Source organism: Capra hircus, chromosome 10 (genome assembly GCF_001704415.2).
Source record: "Capra hircus breed San Clemente chromosome 10, ASM170441v1, whole genome shotgun sequence".
NCBI lineage: Eukaryota > Metazoa > Chordata > Mammalia > Artiodactyla > Bovidae > Capra > Capra hircus.
Window position 1 is genome coordinate 94575582 of NC_030817.1, and position 15595 is coordinate 94591176.

Here is a 15595-nt window from a genome sequence, read left to right on the forward strand (position 1 = left end):
AGGTGCATGAGTCATCTTGGATAAGTTTTAATTTAAAGACTATACTTCTGAAAAAATGCACTGATATAGAATATTAATAGTGGTATAACTAAGAATTTTAGCAAATTTAGTTATAATTTTATGAGTAGTTTACATTGAACTATATTAAAAGTTTATTCACTTAATCATTTTGCAATGCATGCTGTGTATCATCACATTGTATAACTTAAACTTATACAATATTATATGTCAGTTACGTCTCAGTAAAACTGGAAAAAAAACTTAAATGCCAGCTGAATTATTAGTCTTTAAGAAACATCATAACATCTATATCATCTTTTTTGTTTCTGAAAGGTTGCTTTTTAATCAAGACACGTCTCTTAGATCTGAGTTCAGTCTCCATCCCAGTAAAGGTGAGAAATAATTCTTTTCACTAAGCAGTCCCTTTAATTTTCCAAGTATTATTATTCTATTAACTTCTTTTATATTTAGTCTTATTCTTTAACTTTACACAGAATAAATTTCTTCCAGGCATCTGTGACAGATCTTAAGATCTGTTGTTGTAAGGATAGCAGTGGGGTTTGTAACTTCTAGAAGGTGTTTATGACTCCTAAAGAGGGCTACTGATAATGTGGAAGGAGCGCTGGGATAGCAGTTCTCCCCTCAGAGATCTCCCACGTAACCCTCGAACTTTCCTATTTGCAAAGTGAATAATACTTTTTAGTAATCAGTCTGATTCTGTCAGACTAAAATTGAGGTACAAGTATCCTTGGTATATATTTTTTAAAAAGAGCCTTTCACTTACAGATTCTCCAAACCTCCTGAGTCCACTTCTTGGTCAGTATTTACACTTCCAGAAAAATCTATCACTGATTGTTGCAGTTCAGAAAGATCAGTTTTGCAGAAAGCCATTCAGATAGTGGGTTATTTCCTTTTATGATTCTTGTGAGCCACTTTTTATTGGAGAATACCTGGAAATAGGTGTAGGATGGAAGGAGAATGTCCTAACCATCATGGAGCTCTTGCGTGTATGCACTTGTGCCCAGGTTTCCATGGGGGACTGTTTGCAGGAGCCCCTGTACACACCGAAATCCCCAAGCACTCCACATCTGTGTACTGCACGTTCACAGACTCCACCAGCTGTGAACTGTAAACACAGTACACGGTTTCGTGTAGCGTTGGTGGAATCTGTGGATGCCAAACTCACGGATCTGGAGGGCCGAATGTATGTCCATTAAAAAACATCCTTGTTTAAGTGGACCGTGTTTAAGGTAGTCCAAACCCCCTGTTACTCAAGGGTCAACTGTAGTTCACAAAGTCCTCGCTGTACATCATCTCACCTGATACCCCAATGGCAAATTACAGTTTGATCTTGGAACAGTTTTTCCTACATGTAATTGGAAAGGATTTTGTGTAATATTGGCCTCCAAAATGTATTCTTAGGATGTATAAAATGCCACTAGGAAGAAGTTAGATTTCTGTTTTCAATATTCCAACAGTTTTTTCCCTTTGCTTCCCCTTCCCTTTTCTTCCCTTCCCTTTTCCAAATGGTGGATAGACCTTAATTATTTTGCTAATTATTAAAAGTATAACATTTTTAAAGTGTAATATTATATAATGTAGAAAGTGAAAGATCCCATAGCGTAATTTTCTCTGTTAATTTAGTGCCTAACATTTGCCAGTGTTTAGTATTTGTGTTTTTTTCTAGACATTTGTGCACAAATATAAATATGTTTTTTAATAATTAGTATTGTCCTACATATATTTTTTCTTTGTTATATTGATCTACCTCAGCCTGTTAAATTGCTGCCTTTATTCCATTATATGAATGTACCTTTACATAATGATTTGATAATGTTTGATGTTTCTCAGTGTGTTTGCCTACCTTTCTGATTATTTCCTTAGAATAAGCAGTTAAAATTAATTTCATTTTAAAGGATGAACACATGTCAGATTTTGACATATATTGCCTCCTATAAAAGATGACTTTTTCTCTCTAGATCCAACACAGGATATATGCAATCTTTGCCAAACTGGTAAGTAAAATGTATCTGTTTATTTTAATTTGCATTTTTGAAGAGTACCAAAGTTAGGCATATTTTAATATTAACCATTTACAGTTTTGTGTATGTGTATGTGTAAGTGAATTGCCTTGGGTCATTGTTAAAGCAGAGCAATAACACTATTGCAAATGACCTGTGATTGTATTTCATTTTAGGTGCATCTTCTCCAGAGATTCAGGTTAGATTCAGATTCAGAGAGGATCCACAGGAGCAAATGAGTATAAATCAAACGATGCTTATTCTTATTGAGGATACAGTCTTACAGGTGTGTAGCATACTGATTAAATGCATGCTTTTTAAAAATTAGTAATGCTATTTGAAATAGGGGCAAATTACTCATAATTAATTCTTTTTGCTACTGTTTTGCTTTTCTTTCTTACTCAGTTTTTTCCCATTTCTTAGCCAGTCACACTGTTTCTTATGTAAAAGTCAAATGTTTTAGGCTCTTTTTCCTTTATTTATTTCTCTTTCTGATAGAAATGTGGGATTGAGAAAGTTAAAATAGGCTAAAATAAGATATAATAATTAACAGTTTTCATCTCCACTGTATTTTAGTTCAGTTCAGTTCAATTCAGTCGCTCTGTCGTGTCTGACTCTTTGCGATCCCATGAATTGCAGCACCCTAGGCCTCCCTGTCCATCACCGTCTCCCACAGTTTACTCAGACTCATGTCCATTGAGTCGGTGATGCCATCCAGCCAGAGGTCACCTTAAATTTGTGAATAAGATACTAATCTGTGTGGTATAATTTGAGATACAGGCCACTGAAAGGCCCCTCTATTGTCCTGTGTGTGTGTGTGTGTGTGTGTGTGCGTGTGTATGAGAGAAAGAGTACATGTGTGCAGGCATACACTTATATACACAAATTTTCACTTGTTTCTTTTTAATGCAGTCACCATGGGGAAAAGTAAGGGATGATTCATTTAGCACCTTGCCACAAATAAGTTAGCTAACCAGAGATAACTACAGAGTTTAAGGAATGGAAGAGAGAATACTTGTATTTTAATAGCAGAAATTGACAACAGTTTCAAAGAGTGATTGTGAAAGTTTCTGTGATATTGTACCTGAGGGTGTATAACTTGTATAACTAGTCAAAAGAAAAAAATACAACACCAAATATTTTTTTAAAAGCTGGAGATGCCTATATTTAGTTTCTAACAGTTTGCTTAAATATCAGTTTTATAACTTCTGAATTAAGAAGAAAAAAACTTTTTCCCCTTTAGCTTTAGTAACTGTGAAATGGGAAATAAAAATTAAATTTTTTCTCTTTATCTCAGAAACATTTATTATGTGAATATTGTACTTGGCTCTAGATTGTACCTCAGAATGGTAATTTTGAAAGCTTGATTACCAAACCTTTTTGGTAATCAAAGCTATTTAAAAATATAGACTCAAACTCATATTTGAGTAGAACCTAGGACTCTACATTTTTCAAAAGCCTCCCAAGAAATTCTAATTATAAGCTAGATTGAAACAGTTGCCTTAGAGGACTGACTAGCTTTCAAAGATTCTTTCATCAGATTGTAAATCAGCTATCTGCTGGCCATGGGCTTCTTCAGATAAGAAGGTTGAATGAAGTATTTGGTATTTGTCCTTCTCTTTTTGCCTTCATTGAATTTCATTGGTAGTAAAATAGATACCTCCTCTAACTTTCCCCTGCCTCTCCCTCATTTTTTTAAACAGTAAGTTAGGCCATGTTATCAAAGTGTTAAACATCTGTAGCAAATTTTAATTAATGTTTTTTTTTAATTGACAGATACTGCTGCTTTCACAGTTTTAAATTTTTTTTAATTTTATTCTTTGAAAATAAACCTTTAGAAATTTAACTATGTGAGAGATACTGATTTTATCAAATAAATAGACCAGGAAAGGCACTGGTCTCTTTAAATAACTTCCCAAAGTTAATTTAAATAAAAAAATAATGTATTGTTCCACAACTTGAATATGTATTGCTTCAAAATCTGATGTTAAGTAAATTCTAAATAATTCAGTTACTAAACAGATTTCTGAACAAAATTTTTGTTAAAACTCAGATATAATAATGACATTTCAACTTCAAAACAATTTTAGAAATGATGAGAGTGGGAATGACATATACACACCACTATGTATAAAATAGATAGCTAATGAGAACCTGCTGTCTAGCACAGGGAACTCTATTCAGTGATCTGTGGTGACCTAAAAGGAAAGCACATCTAAAAAAGAGGGGATACATGTATACATATAAGTGATTCACTTTACTGTACAGCAGAGACTAACACAGCATTAAAGTTATAGTAAACATATAGTAAGGCAACTATACTCTAATAAAAATTTTTTAAAAAAGAAATAGTGGAACATTTTAAGTAAGGGCAAACCATGAAGATGATAATGAGGATCTTTGGTTTGACAAGTACCATGCTAATTTTTAAAAACGTAAGAAGTGTTTTAAAATATCTCATACTCATCATTTATGGGTCTTGCAGTACCTTTTCTTGTTCTTTATAGGTGCTATATGGCAAGCAGTTTTTAAATTTTACATAGAAAATTTTAAATTTAATTTTATTTATTTTTTTACTTTAGAAAATTTTAAAATTTTGTTTAGAGAGCCTAGTATGTCTGGAGAGATAATTAGAGACATTATTATCAAAATTAGAAGGTATAATAGTTAATTTTACATGTTGACTGGGCCATTGGGTACCCAAATAGTTAGTCAGACATTCTGGGAGTTTCTTTGAGGATGTTTTTGAATGAGATTAACATTTAAGTCAGTGGATTTGGGTAAATCAGATTGCCCTCAGTAATCGAATGGGCCCGTTATGGATGAAGGTGGGCTTCATGCATCCAGTTGAAGGCCTGTATAGAAGAAAAAAACCAGCCCCCCTGAGCAAGAGAGAATTCTCCAGCAGAGAGCCTTTGGACTGTATCTCTGCTATCAGCTTTCTTGGGTCTTGAGCCTGACAGTCCACATTGCAGATCTGGGCTTGCCAGTTTCCATAATTACATGAGCCAGTTAGGACACATCTCTCACTCTGTATATACATATCCTATTAGTTCTGCTTCTCTGGAGAAGCCTGACTAATACAGTAGGCACCATTGTTCTCACTGTTAATATAATTAGCTTTTGATCATCTGGAAGATGCTTATTTGGCAGGGAATAATGATTAATCCTGTGATTATCACTGTCAGGCTGCCTCTTCCATCTTCTGCTCTCTGAAACGCTGTCTAAGAGTTCTGAATCAGGTTGAATTTCACTTTTCCTTTCCATTATGCAGTTTCCACTTTCCACCCATATCCATATGTAAAGGTGAAATCAGTTCAAACAAACATTAGAGAGAACCTTTAAAGAGAAATGAACAACCAAAGGCTTGTTTGACAGTTGTGTAATGGAAGAAGGACCATTGTTGGTAAAACCAGAGGGTACAGAGATTATGTGTATATTGATAGGTACTGTAAGGGCTTTTAAAAAATTTTATTAAAGTGTAGTTGATTTACAATGTTGTTAATTTCTGCTGTACAACAAAGTGATTCAGTTGTACATATATATACATTTTCTTTTTCATATTCCTGGTTTATCACAGGATATTGAATATGGTTCCCTGTGCTATATAGTAAGACTTTGTTGTTTATTCTGTATATAGTAGGTTGCATCCTGCAGGGTCTTTTTAAGCCCCAGGAGAAGGTAGCATTCTCTCTTACTAGCTACCTCTCTTGAGGTATGAATAGCTGGACCAGTCAAATTCAAGGTGACTGAGCAAAACTTAGGAAACTCCTTGACTCTACTGTGCTGATCATTAATGTCTCTGGTATCTTTTTCCTGACTCTAACCCATCCTGACCTTCTTTAATTCTTAGGGTCTTAGAATTGCTGTCTCTGCCCAGAGTTGCAATTGCTTAGGATTATTTTGGAAAGAAATAGGATGTAACCAGGGCCTTGGCTCCTAACTCAGCCAGAGTAAAGACAATTGTCATTCAGTGTTTAAATTGCTTTGTGTTTAAGTTGTATTTAGATACTACTCAGTGAAGTTTAGAGCTTCCCAGGTGGCGCTAGTGGTGAAGAACGTGCCTGTGCGGGAGACAGAAGAGATGTGGGTCTGATCCCTGGGTCAGGAAGATCCCCTGGAGGAGGGCATGGCAACCCACTCCAGTATTCTTGCCTGGAGAATCCCATGGACAGAGGAGCCTGGAGGGCTGTAATCCATAGGGCTGCAAAGAGTCTGATACAACTGAAATGACTTAGCATGCACACATAGTGCAGTTTAAAATGACCATTCTATCATTTTATAACTCAGAAGCAATGTAAAGATGGTACCCAAAATCCCGATCAAGCAGTCTAAAAGACAATCATGCGGGTATTTTAAAATAATAAAAAAATCTGTATAGATAACCAAATTTCACTGCCTCAGTGTGAGAGAAAAGTATTTTAAGCACATGTTATCAATAACTCATCAAGATCTCTGAAGCACTGCAGGAATGTGTATTCCGTTCTGTGGAATGTGAGGCTAGTTTGAGGACAGACATCCCATGCCTTATGGAGCCAGGGTTGATCCAGCTGACCTGGTCGGCCAGGCTCCCATTTCTCTCCCAGTAATCCATTATTCAGGTGTAGAAGAGCTCAGATAGTAGAATATGGTTTTTTGGTTAAGGATATATAAACAGACTTCTTCCTTTTTCAAGTACTCTTAGTTAATACAAATTAAACCTTCTTTGACCTCTCATACCCAACCCCCAACAGGTTTTTTTTTTTTTAATGTCTGCACTTGAATTACCTGGAAGGGGCAGGGGGAAAATGTCACATGTATCAACAGCACAGATAGCGATTTGTACCCCTTAAGAAAGAATGGATTGAGTGTATCCTTATATTTTGATAATCAGCAAATGAACAGCTCCAGCACCCATTATATTCTGAGGCATTATCTCTTGAGGAGTATTTCTGCCTATGGAAGAGGGGAAAAATCAGCAGTCAGGAGTAAACTTCCTTCTTACTTGCTCTCTTATCTTTTGCATTTTCCTTATGTGGGTAGGAGCAAAGGAATAATTAGGCCTCAATAGGAAAATTCACTGGTCCTCTAGTAAGATAAGTGGGTGTTTTAGATACTTGAATGAACTGCTTTGTGAAGACTCAGAAATTACCTAGTGAATGTGTATGTGTGTGTGTGTCTGTGTGTGCGCATGTGCCTACTCAGTCTTGTCTGACTCTTTGTGATCCCATGGACTATAGCCCACCAGGCTCCTCTGTTCATGGGATTCTTTAGGCAAGAATACTGGAATGAGTTGCCATTTCCTCCTCCAGGGAATCTTCCCAAACCAGGGATCAAACCCATGTCTCCTGCATTGGTAGGTAGTTTTTTTTACCAGTGAGCCACCTAGGAAGCCAAGGTTTAATTACCCTGTTTAATTAGACCCTGTTTAATGAAACCCTGGTGCTGGGAAAGATTGACGGCAGGAGAAGGGGATGACAGAGGATGAGATGGTTAGATGTCATCACTGACTCAACGGACATGAGTTTGAATAAGCTCTGGGATTTGGTGATGGACAGGGAAACCTGGCATGCTGTAGTCCATGGGGTCACAAAGAGTTGGACATGACTGAGTGACTGAACTGAACTGTTTAATTACTCCTTGGGACTTTCTAAGTTTACTTCTTAAAATTCCTTCTTCACTGTGGGTCTCTGAGCTTTTTGTAAAGTCTGCTTAGGAAGTATGTATGTGTGGAACCAATGTAATAACCTTGAGCAGTGTAAAGATGCACTATCAATAAATAACAGTGAACAGTGAGTTGGAGAGGGTTTCCCTGATAGCTCAGCTGGTAAAGAATCCACCTGCAATGCAGGAGAACCTGGTTTGATCCCTGGGTTGGGAAGATCCCCTGGAGAAGGGAAAGGCCACTCACCCCAGTATTCTGGCCTGGAGAATTCCATGGACTGTATGGTCCAGGGGGTCACAAAGAGTCGGACACGACTGAGTAACTTTCACTTTGACTAACTGGAGAACATTGAAGTTCTCACATTACTTTGTGTTTTCTTGTTATTATGACTGTCAGTGATCAAAAATAGTTTGGAAGTTCAGGCTAATGGTTTTATTTTCAGAAAGCTTTATTATTGATCATAGAAACAAATGTAGAGGGCCCCCCAAAGAGAGATCTTTTTCTAAAGATTTTCTTTGATTCTAATAAGGTATTTAAGGTAAGGATTTCTTTTAAAGTGATGAAAGCCAGTGTGCTGTGAAATCTTAAAATGGAAGCATTTTATTCAGAGCATTTTAGCTTTTTTGAAAGGGACACAACAACTTCAGCTTTTGGGGCCTAACCTGAGGGTTGAGTAGAATTCATTAAGCGTTTAACACTGTGACGCAGAGACTGTATGATTTTTGGCCCTCAGGAGAAATATAGAACTCAGAACCTGACAAGAATGCCTCATCAGAACCGTTATGGATTAATGAACTAAGGAGAAAACTAGGAATTAAAAAGAAGGGACACTCCCTTTCTCTTTACCTAAGCTCCACAAATTCTTTTATAAAAAGAAATTAAGACAAAAACTAAACATAAGGGCCAAACCCGTAAAACTCTTAGAAGAAAACACGGGGAGAAAAGTATCACGACATTCTCTTTAGCAGTGATTTCATGCATATGAAAGCATAAGCAACCAAATAAAAAATAGGTAAGCTAGACTTCATGAAAATTAAAAACCTATCTGCATCAAATGGCACTGTGAACAGAGTGAAAAAGTAACTTGAAGAAAGGGAGAACATGTTGATATATGTGAATCATAAATCTGATTAGAGATTGATGCACAGAATATATGGAAACTCATAGCAGCAACTAACTACCTGACTAAAAATATGGGCAACGGACATAAATAGACATTTCAGTAAAGAAGATAAAGGGAATTCCCTGGTGGTCTAGTGGTTACAGCTTGGGGCTCTCATTGCTGGGCTTGCATTCTACCCTTGTTCTGGGAACTAAGTTTCCACAAGCTGTGTAGTGCAGCTTAAAAAGAGAGAGAGAGAGATGTACAAATGGCTTATAAACACATGAGAAGATATTAAATATCTTTAACCATTAGGGAAATGCACATCAAAACCATGATGAGATTCCATCTCTCATGCATTAGGATGGCTATTAGCAAAATAAAATAACAAGTATTGATGAGAATGTGGAAAAATTGGAATTCTTGCCCCTTGCTGGTGGGAAATGTAGAATGGTGCAGCAGCTGTGAAATATGGTATGGTGATTCCTCAAAAAATTAAACATGGAATTACCGTATGATTTAAAAACTCCTCTTCTGGGTATATACCCAAAATAAGTGAAAGCAGGGACATGAAAATATATTTGTCCATCCATACTCATAGAAGCATTGCTCACAGTAGCCAAAACATGGAAGCAACCCAAGTGTCCATTGATAGATGAGTAGATAAATAGAATGTGGTACATACGAACAATGGAGTATTATTTGGCCTGAGAAAGGAACAAAATACTGATACTTGCTACAACATGGATAAACCTTGAAGACTAATAATATGACTTATTATGAGCCAGTCACAAGAGGCCAGGTATTACATGATTCCTTCCATATGAGGCACTTAGTCACATTCATAAAGACAGAAAGTAGAAGCATGGATGCCAGGGGTTGGGAGAAGGGTAAACGGAAAATTATTTAGGTATGGCGTTCCAGCTGGGGAAGATCAAAAAGTTCTTGAAATGGAGGTGATGATTATGCATCAGTGGGGATGTACGTAATGTCAAAGAACTGTACCTTTTTAAATGGTCGAAATGGTAAACCTCATGTATATTTTGCTACAATAAAAAAGAATCTAACAAATACTGACATAAGAATTATATTAAATGTCAAGTTTTTTAGTTGTTGCATTAGCTTAGCATTCCTCAGTTGAAAATAAACATTTTTTCTTTCTAGCAACCTCAGAATGAAATGGAACAAAATGGAGCTTTGTTACAGTAAGTATAATGATTTTTGGATTATTGTAGATTTTTAAAAATCATTTTAAAATCAGTCTTTTTCTTAAGAATTTTAGGGTTATTGTATGTTCTTGAATGATTGTCCCTGTAGCAGCATGCTGCTGCTGCTAAGTCACTTCAGTCGTGTCCGACTCTGTGCGACCCCATAGACAGCAGCTTACCAGGCTCCCCTGTCCCTGGGATTCTCCAGGAAAGAACACTGGAGTGGGTTGCCATTTCCTTCTCCAATGCATGAAAGTGAAAAGTGAAAGTGAAGTCGCTCAGTCGTGTGACGCGACCCTCAGCGACCCCATGGACTGCAGCCTTCCAGGCTCCTCCATCCATGGGATTTTCCAGGCAATGGAAGATGGAGTGGGGTGCCATTGCCTTCTCCACTGTAGCAGCATAAATATGTTATTTTACGAACATTCTAGATAAGTTTTATTTCATGAGCAAAGTTGAATCAGGTTAAGTTGATTCTCTGACTTAAGATTATTTAAAAAGCAAATTTGTAGCATAGCATGAAGGAAGAATTTTTAGAGCTTACTGAAATTAGATTTCATAGAACTGTTGTATTTAAAGAGACCCTGTCCTTTAAATTTTTTGGAAAAAACCAAGCATGGCCTGTGGACCCCCGGGAGTCCCTGAGACTGCCCAGAGGGTCTGTGAGGTCAAAACTATTTTCGTAATAATGCCAGCACACCATCCGCTTATGTCACAGTACAGACATTTGCACTCACGGTGCTGAAGCAAATGGTGGGTAAAATGATGGCGCCTTAGTAGGAATCAGGGCAGGGGCACCAAATAGCACTAGTAGTCCTGTGTTTTTCCCGGCCATGTACTTGCAGTTAAAACAAAGAAGGAAAGAGAAAAAAAAGGCCAGTTTTACTTAGTGTATTTGATGAAGCAGAAAAGTTGTTAGTTTTATTAAATTTCTACCTTGAATATGTATCTTTTTATACTTCTGTTTAAAGTGTGATAGTTAAGGGCACTTGTTTGAGTTACAAGATTTGTTTAAAAAAAACAAAAAACATGGTTTACTTTTTTAACTTGAAAGAATGACAAACTGGTTATTTACGCAAGTAGATGGCAGATATTTTCTTGAACTTTCTGGTAAGATTGGTGGAAATATTTATGAAGGTGACCTTTTTGAAATTTTTATAATAAAATATATCAATATAGGGAAGATCTGCATAACTTAACACTTTAGTATTTTCTGAAAGACCAATGCATGATATTACAACAGCATCCACAGACAAGTGAAAGATCCGTTCAAAGTGCAAGACAGACCAATACAAAAGTTGATTGGTTTTGCTTCAGTTTTCACATTTCCAGTAACCTTTAAGGAAATGATTGCTTCTGGAGTCTTGGTATGTTATCTAAAAAGAATATGCACAGTTATCCTAAAAGGCTACTAAAGTACTCCTTCCTTTCCCAACTGCATGTCTGTGTGAGGCCAGACTTTTGTAATATATTTCAAATAAAAAAATATATGGCAAAAGATTGAATGTGTTGTAGCAGTTCAGATGGCAGCTGTCTTCCATTAAGCCGAATATTAAAGAGATTTTTTAAAATGTGAAACTTTCTCACTAACTTTTTTTCATTTTGGAAAATACAATAATTTTAATAGAATATTAATTTATTAGATTATTATATCTAAGTTAATGATTATTTAACGTTTTTTTCTCCATCTTAATTTTTAACATGCAAATACAAGTAAATATAAGCCACATAAATAAAAACTCCTTGAGTTCATCACTAATTTTTAAGATTATAAAGGAGTCCAAGGGCCAAAAGTTTGAGAATCACCCTTTTACTGACTGTATCAGCAATGTAAGTTCATCTTCAGAATTGGAAAAAGACAAGACTGATACAACATCTATAATCTCACTGCCTGGAGAGAACCATTGTTAACATTTTGGAACATTTTATTTCAGGCTTTCTATATATTTTAGTTTTGTTTGTATTTTCAACCAAGTTGAGATTCGTCTGCAGATAGTTTTGTTTCCTGTTTTTCTTTCTTTCTTTCTTTCTTTGCCTCACCATGCAGCTTGCGGAGTCTTAGTTCTCAAACCAGATATCAAGCCCCTGCCCCCTGCAGTGGAAGCCTGGATTCCTGATCACTGGGCCATCAGGGAATTCCTCTTGTTTTAAAGTTTTTAAGTAGTAGTTTATCATAATTACTATTTCACATCTTTAATATTTTTAAAAAACATGCATTAATGACCTCATATTATTTCATTGTATAACTTATTATACTATAATTCATATAATCATTTTTCTCTTATTGGACATGTGTGTTTGCAGTCTTATCTAATATAAATAACTATGTCTAATATAAATAAGTTTTTTAATAACTTAGGTGAAAGTGTGCTCTAATTTCAAAATTCTCTTTTATAATTAAAGAAAAAAAATCCTGGTGTTGATTCAGACTATGATTTTGTTTTATTTTAGATCAGCTTGTATTCATATTTTAGGAAAAAAATTGGCATTTTTTCTGTTTGCCTCATGGAAATTATTCTGTATGAGCAGTTTCATTTTCAAGATAGCTTATATTGATTGCTTCTATTTTTTAGGCAGGAGAGAATGTTCAATTTATTATTCTTGCTTAGGATTCCAATAGTTATGCCTGGTGCATGAAAACTGTTCTTAAAACAATTGGAACAAGCAATTTTTTTTTTTTTAAGGAAGATATCTTGATTGCATTTGTATAGTAAATTAGATTGAGAAAAAAATTAGTTTACTGATTGCTTTTCTTCAATCAACTTTTAATTATCCCAGGGTAGATTATCAAAATTGTAGATTAAGCATGACCTTTATTTTGCTTGTAATCTCTTCCCTTCAGCATTTCCTACCCTTTTTCCCTTGCTGTGAAATACTAGTAAGGTGAATAATGTCTGAGAATTTTCTCATTACTGATTTTCACTTACATCTTAAACTCTAATGACAAACTTTAAGTGTATTTGAGGATTTAAATAGCCATGCTACATGAATTAAGACAAATTTTTCTCTCTCACCCCGCCCCTATATTTGGTAGACAGTCATCTCAAAGGTTCTTTCAGATCTAAGTGTACTTTAGCTTGTTTATACTACTGAAGTTCATTCCTTAATATTCTGGCTCTCTCCAGTTTTGAAGCCATTTGAAATTTACATGTTAATAAATTGGTAGTACTTGTAAAAGGTTAACTAGAATGATGGAGCAAAGACAAAGCCTATTTGAAACTCCTTTAAATTAAAAAGAAATTTAAATTTATCTGAATGAGAAATAGTAGAGGTTTTTTCTACTTAAAATTTTGTATTTATTTATTAATTGATTGATTTTTTTTTTTTTTCTGGGGTTTAGAAAAAGTCATCCAGTGTTCACGGTATCATTTCCCCAGGCTGAACTTTCACTGAACCACCGAAGTAGTCTAGGTACGCTCTTACGGGTAGAGTCATATAAAATGAATTTGTCTTTGCCTAAAAATAGAAGCCTTAGTTAGGTAGGGATTTATTTACAGCTAGGCTGGTCTACTGTAATTGCTGCCATACACTTTCACCTATGAAATCAGTGTTGTTGTTGACCTTGGATCGTGCTGCTTGAAGCTGCTCATGTGAGAAGCAGCTCAGATGCAGTCAGTACTTGCTCCCCATATGTCTGCTCTTTTACTTGCAACTCTGGGGCTCAAATTTAAAACCAGTGTTTGTTTTCTCTGTTCATAGCAGGCCATTTGCCTGATTTCAGCTGTATTAGAGGATGGCTGTCTTTCTCTTTGGAGTGTCTCCTAAGTATGTTGTATGACAGTGTAGTAAATATTCTTAGTGGTCATTGAAACCTTGTATTATAAGAAAAGGTACAAGGACAGGATAGTTGAAATTGAAAAGTTAAGTTTTAAAAGTTCTTCCCTCTCTCGTTTTGTTGCCACTATAACAATAGAATTGCCACTTAAGCCCAGCACCAAGCTCTCAACTAGGTACCCCTAGTGCCTGGATTTTGGTCTGTAATATTATTTATTCATTATTTTAACAAATATGTATTGAGCCTGCTGAGTGCCCGGCATATGCATGCTGCTGCTGCTGCTGCTGCTGCTGCTGCTGCTAAGTCGCTTCAGTCATGTCTGACTCTGTGTGACCCCATAGACGGCAGCCCGCCAGACTTCCCCGCCCCTGGGATTCTCCAGCACGAACACTGGAGTGGGTTGCCATTTCCTTCTCCAATGCATGAAAGTGAAAAGTGAAGGTGAAGTCGCTCAGTTGTGCCCAACTCTTAGCGACCCCATGGACTGCATCCTACCAGACTCCTCTGTCCATGGATTTCCCAGGCAAGAGTACTGGAGTGGGGTGCCATTGCCTTCTCTGGTATGGATGCTATCGGTGTACAAATGCCAAGTAAACCAGGTATCCTAAAAGGATAGCTGATCTGGAGCTTGAAGATAGGATGGATCTGAACCATCTTACCATTGGTAGAAAACAAAAATGTTTTCAAGGGTGACTGGGGCCAGTGCTAAAAGGATATCAAGAGCTAGATCAGTTGTGCTCCCACTGTCCAACCTGTGGCAAATTAGTTGAGGAGAGAAATGAACAATGATTTTGGTTTATGGAAATAAGTTTTTGAAAAAAATCGAGTTCATATACTCAAAAAATGTTAGCAGTGTAGTCTCTCTCTCTCTCAATATATATATAAAAACTATAGCAAAATGTGTAAAAAATTTTAATGACTTTAAGAAGTAAAGATTTTTAATACATATACATTTAGGACATTTCCTGATTCATTTTGGCCCTTACACAAATGATCCTTTTATGCTCAATGACATTAATTCATTTAAATTCTGTTATACGTAATGGAGAAGATGATGACACTGAGAAAGCAGATATGATTTTTCCTCATGTAGTTGCAGATACTGAGAAGGACTCAGCCAGAGTAGAGAGGTTTTTGTTTTTTTGCTGTTTTTAGTAATTTTATTTATTTCTGTTTCTGGCTGCCCTAGGTCTTTGGTGCTGTACATGGGCTTTTTGTGGTTGCTTGGGGGCTACTTGTTGCCGTGCTTGGGCTTCTCATTGCAGTGGCCTCTCTTTTACTGAGGAACGTGGCCTCTAGGGCTTGCAGGCTTCAGTAGCTGTGGCATACGGGCTCAGTAGTTGTGGCACGGGGACTTAGTTGATCCACTGCACATGGGCTCTTCCCAAACCAGGGATCAAACCCGTATCTCATGCATGGGCAGGCAGTCTTTATCACTGAGCCACCAGGGAAGCCAGAGAGGTTGGTTTTAATTTGACTAATTCCAAAAAATTATCATTTTACCTTGCTTTATGTGAAATATTTCTTAAGGAATGGAAGAATTTCACAACTTTATTACTAACATGATACTTTTAATAAATTGGTATAACATTTATAAAATATTAGATATATCTCATGCATGTCTGAGGAAATAATTTCAAGTTATGTGATTAAGAAATTCTGAGTGAGACAGTATGTTTTATTGCTTTAAGAAAACTGGAATGAAAACGTATAATGTTATCTTCTAGGACCTGAGGCTGAAAATCCTGAGCTGTTAACACACCCAGAAAAGGTTTGTCTGTATAATGGAAATTAGCTATTCAGATCTTGGGTTTAGATTTTTTAAAATTATATTAATAAGTATCA

The 15595-nt window shown here is 36.2% G+C and overlaps 1 protein-coding gene across 1 annotated transcript in view; it reads left to right on the forward strand.

Moving 5' to 3' along the window:
* ANKRD31 (ankyrin repeat domain 31) overlaps window positions 1–15595 on the forward strand; it is a 134478-nt gene that overhangs the window by 13272 nt on the left and 105611 nt on the right. Inside the window, exons 2-6 of the mRNA XM_018053792.1 lie at window positions 334–392; window positions 2198–2307; window positions 9932–9972; window positions 13316–13386; window positions 15478–15521. Of these exons, the coding sequence (XP_017909281.1) occupies window positions 334–392; window positions 2198–2307; window positions 9932–9972; window positions 13316–13386; window positions 15478–15521 (325 nt within the window). The remainder of the gene's footprint in view (window positions 1–333; window positions 393–2197; window positions 2308–9931; window positions 9973–13315; window positions 13387–15477; window positions 15522–15595) is intronic.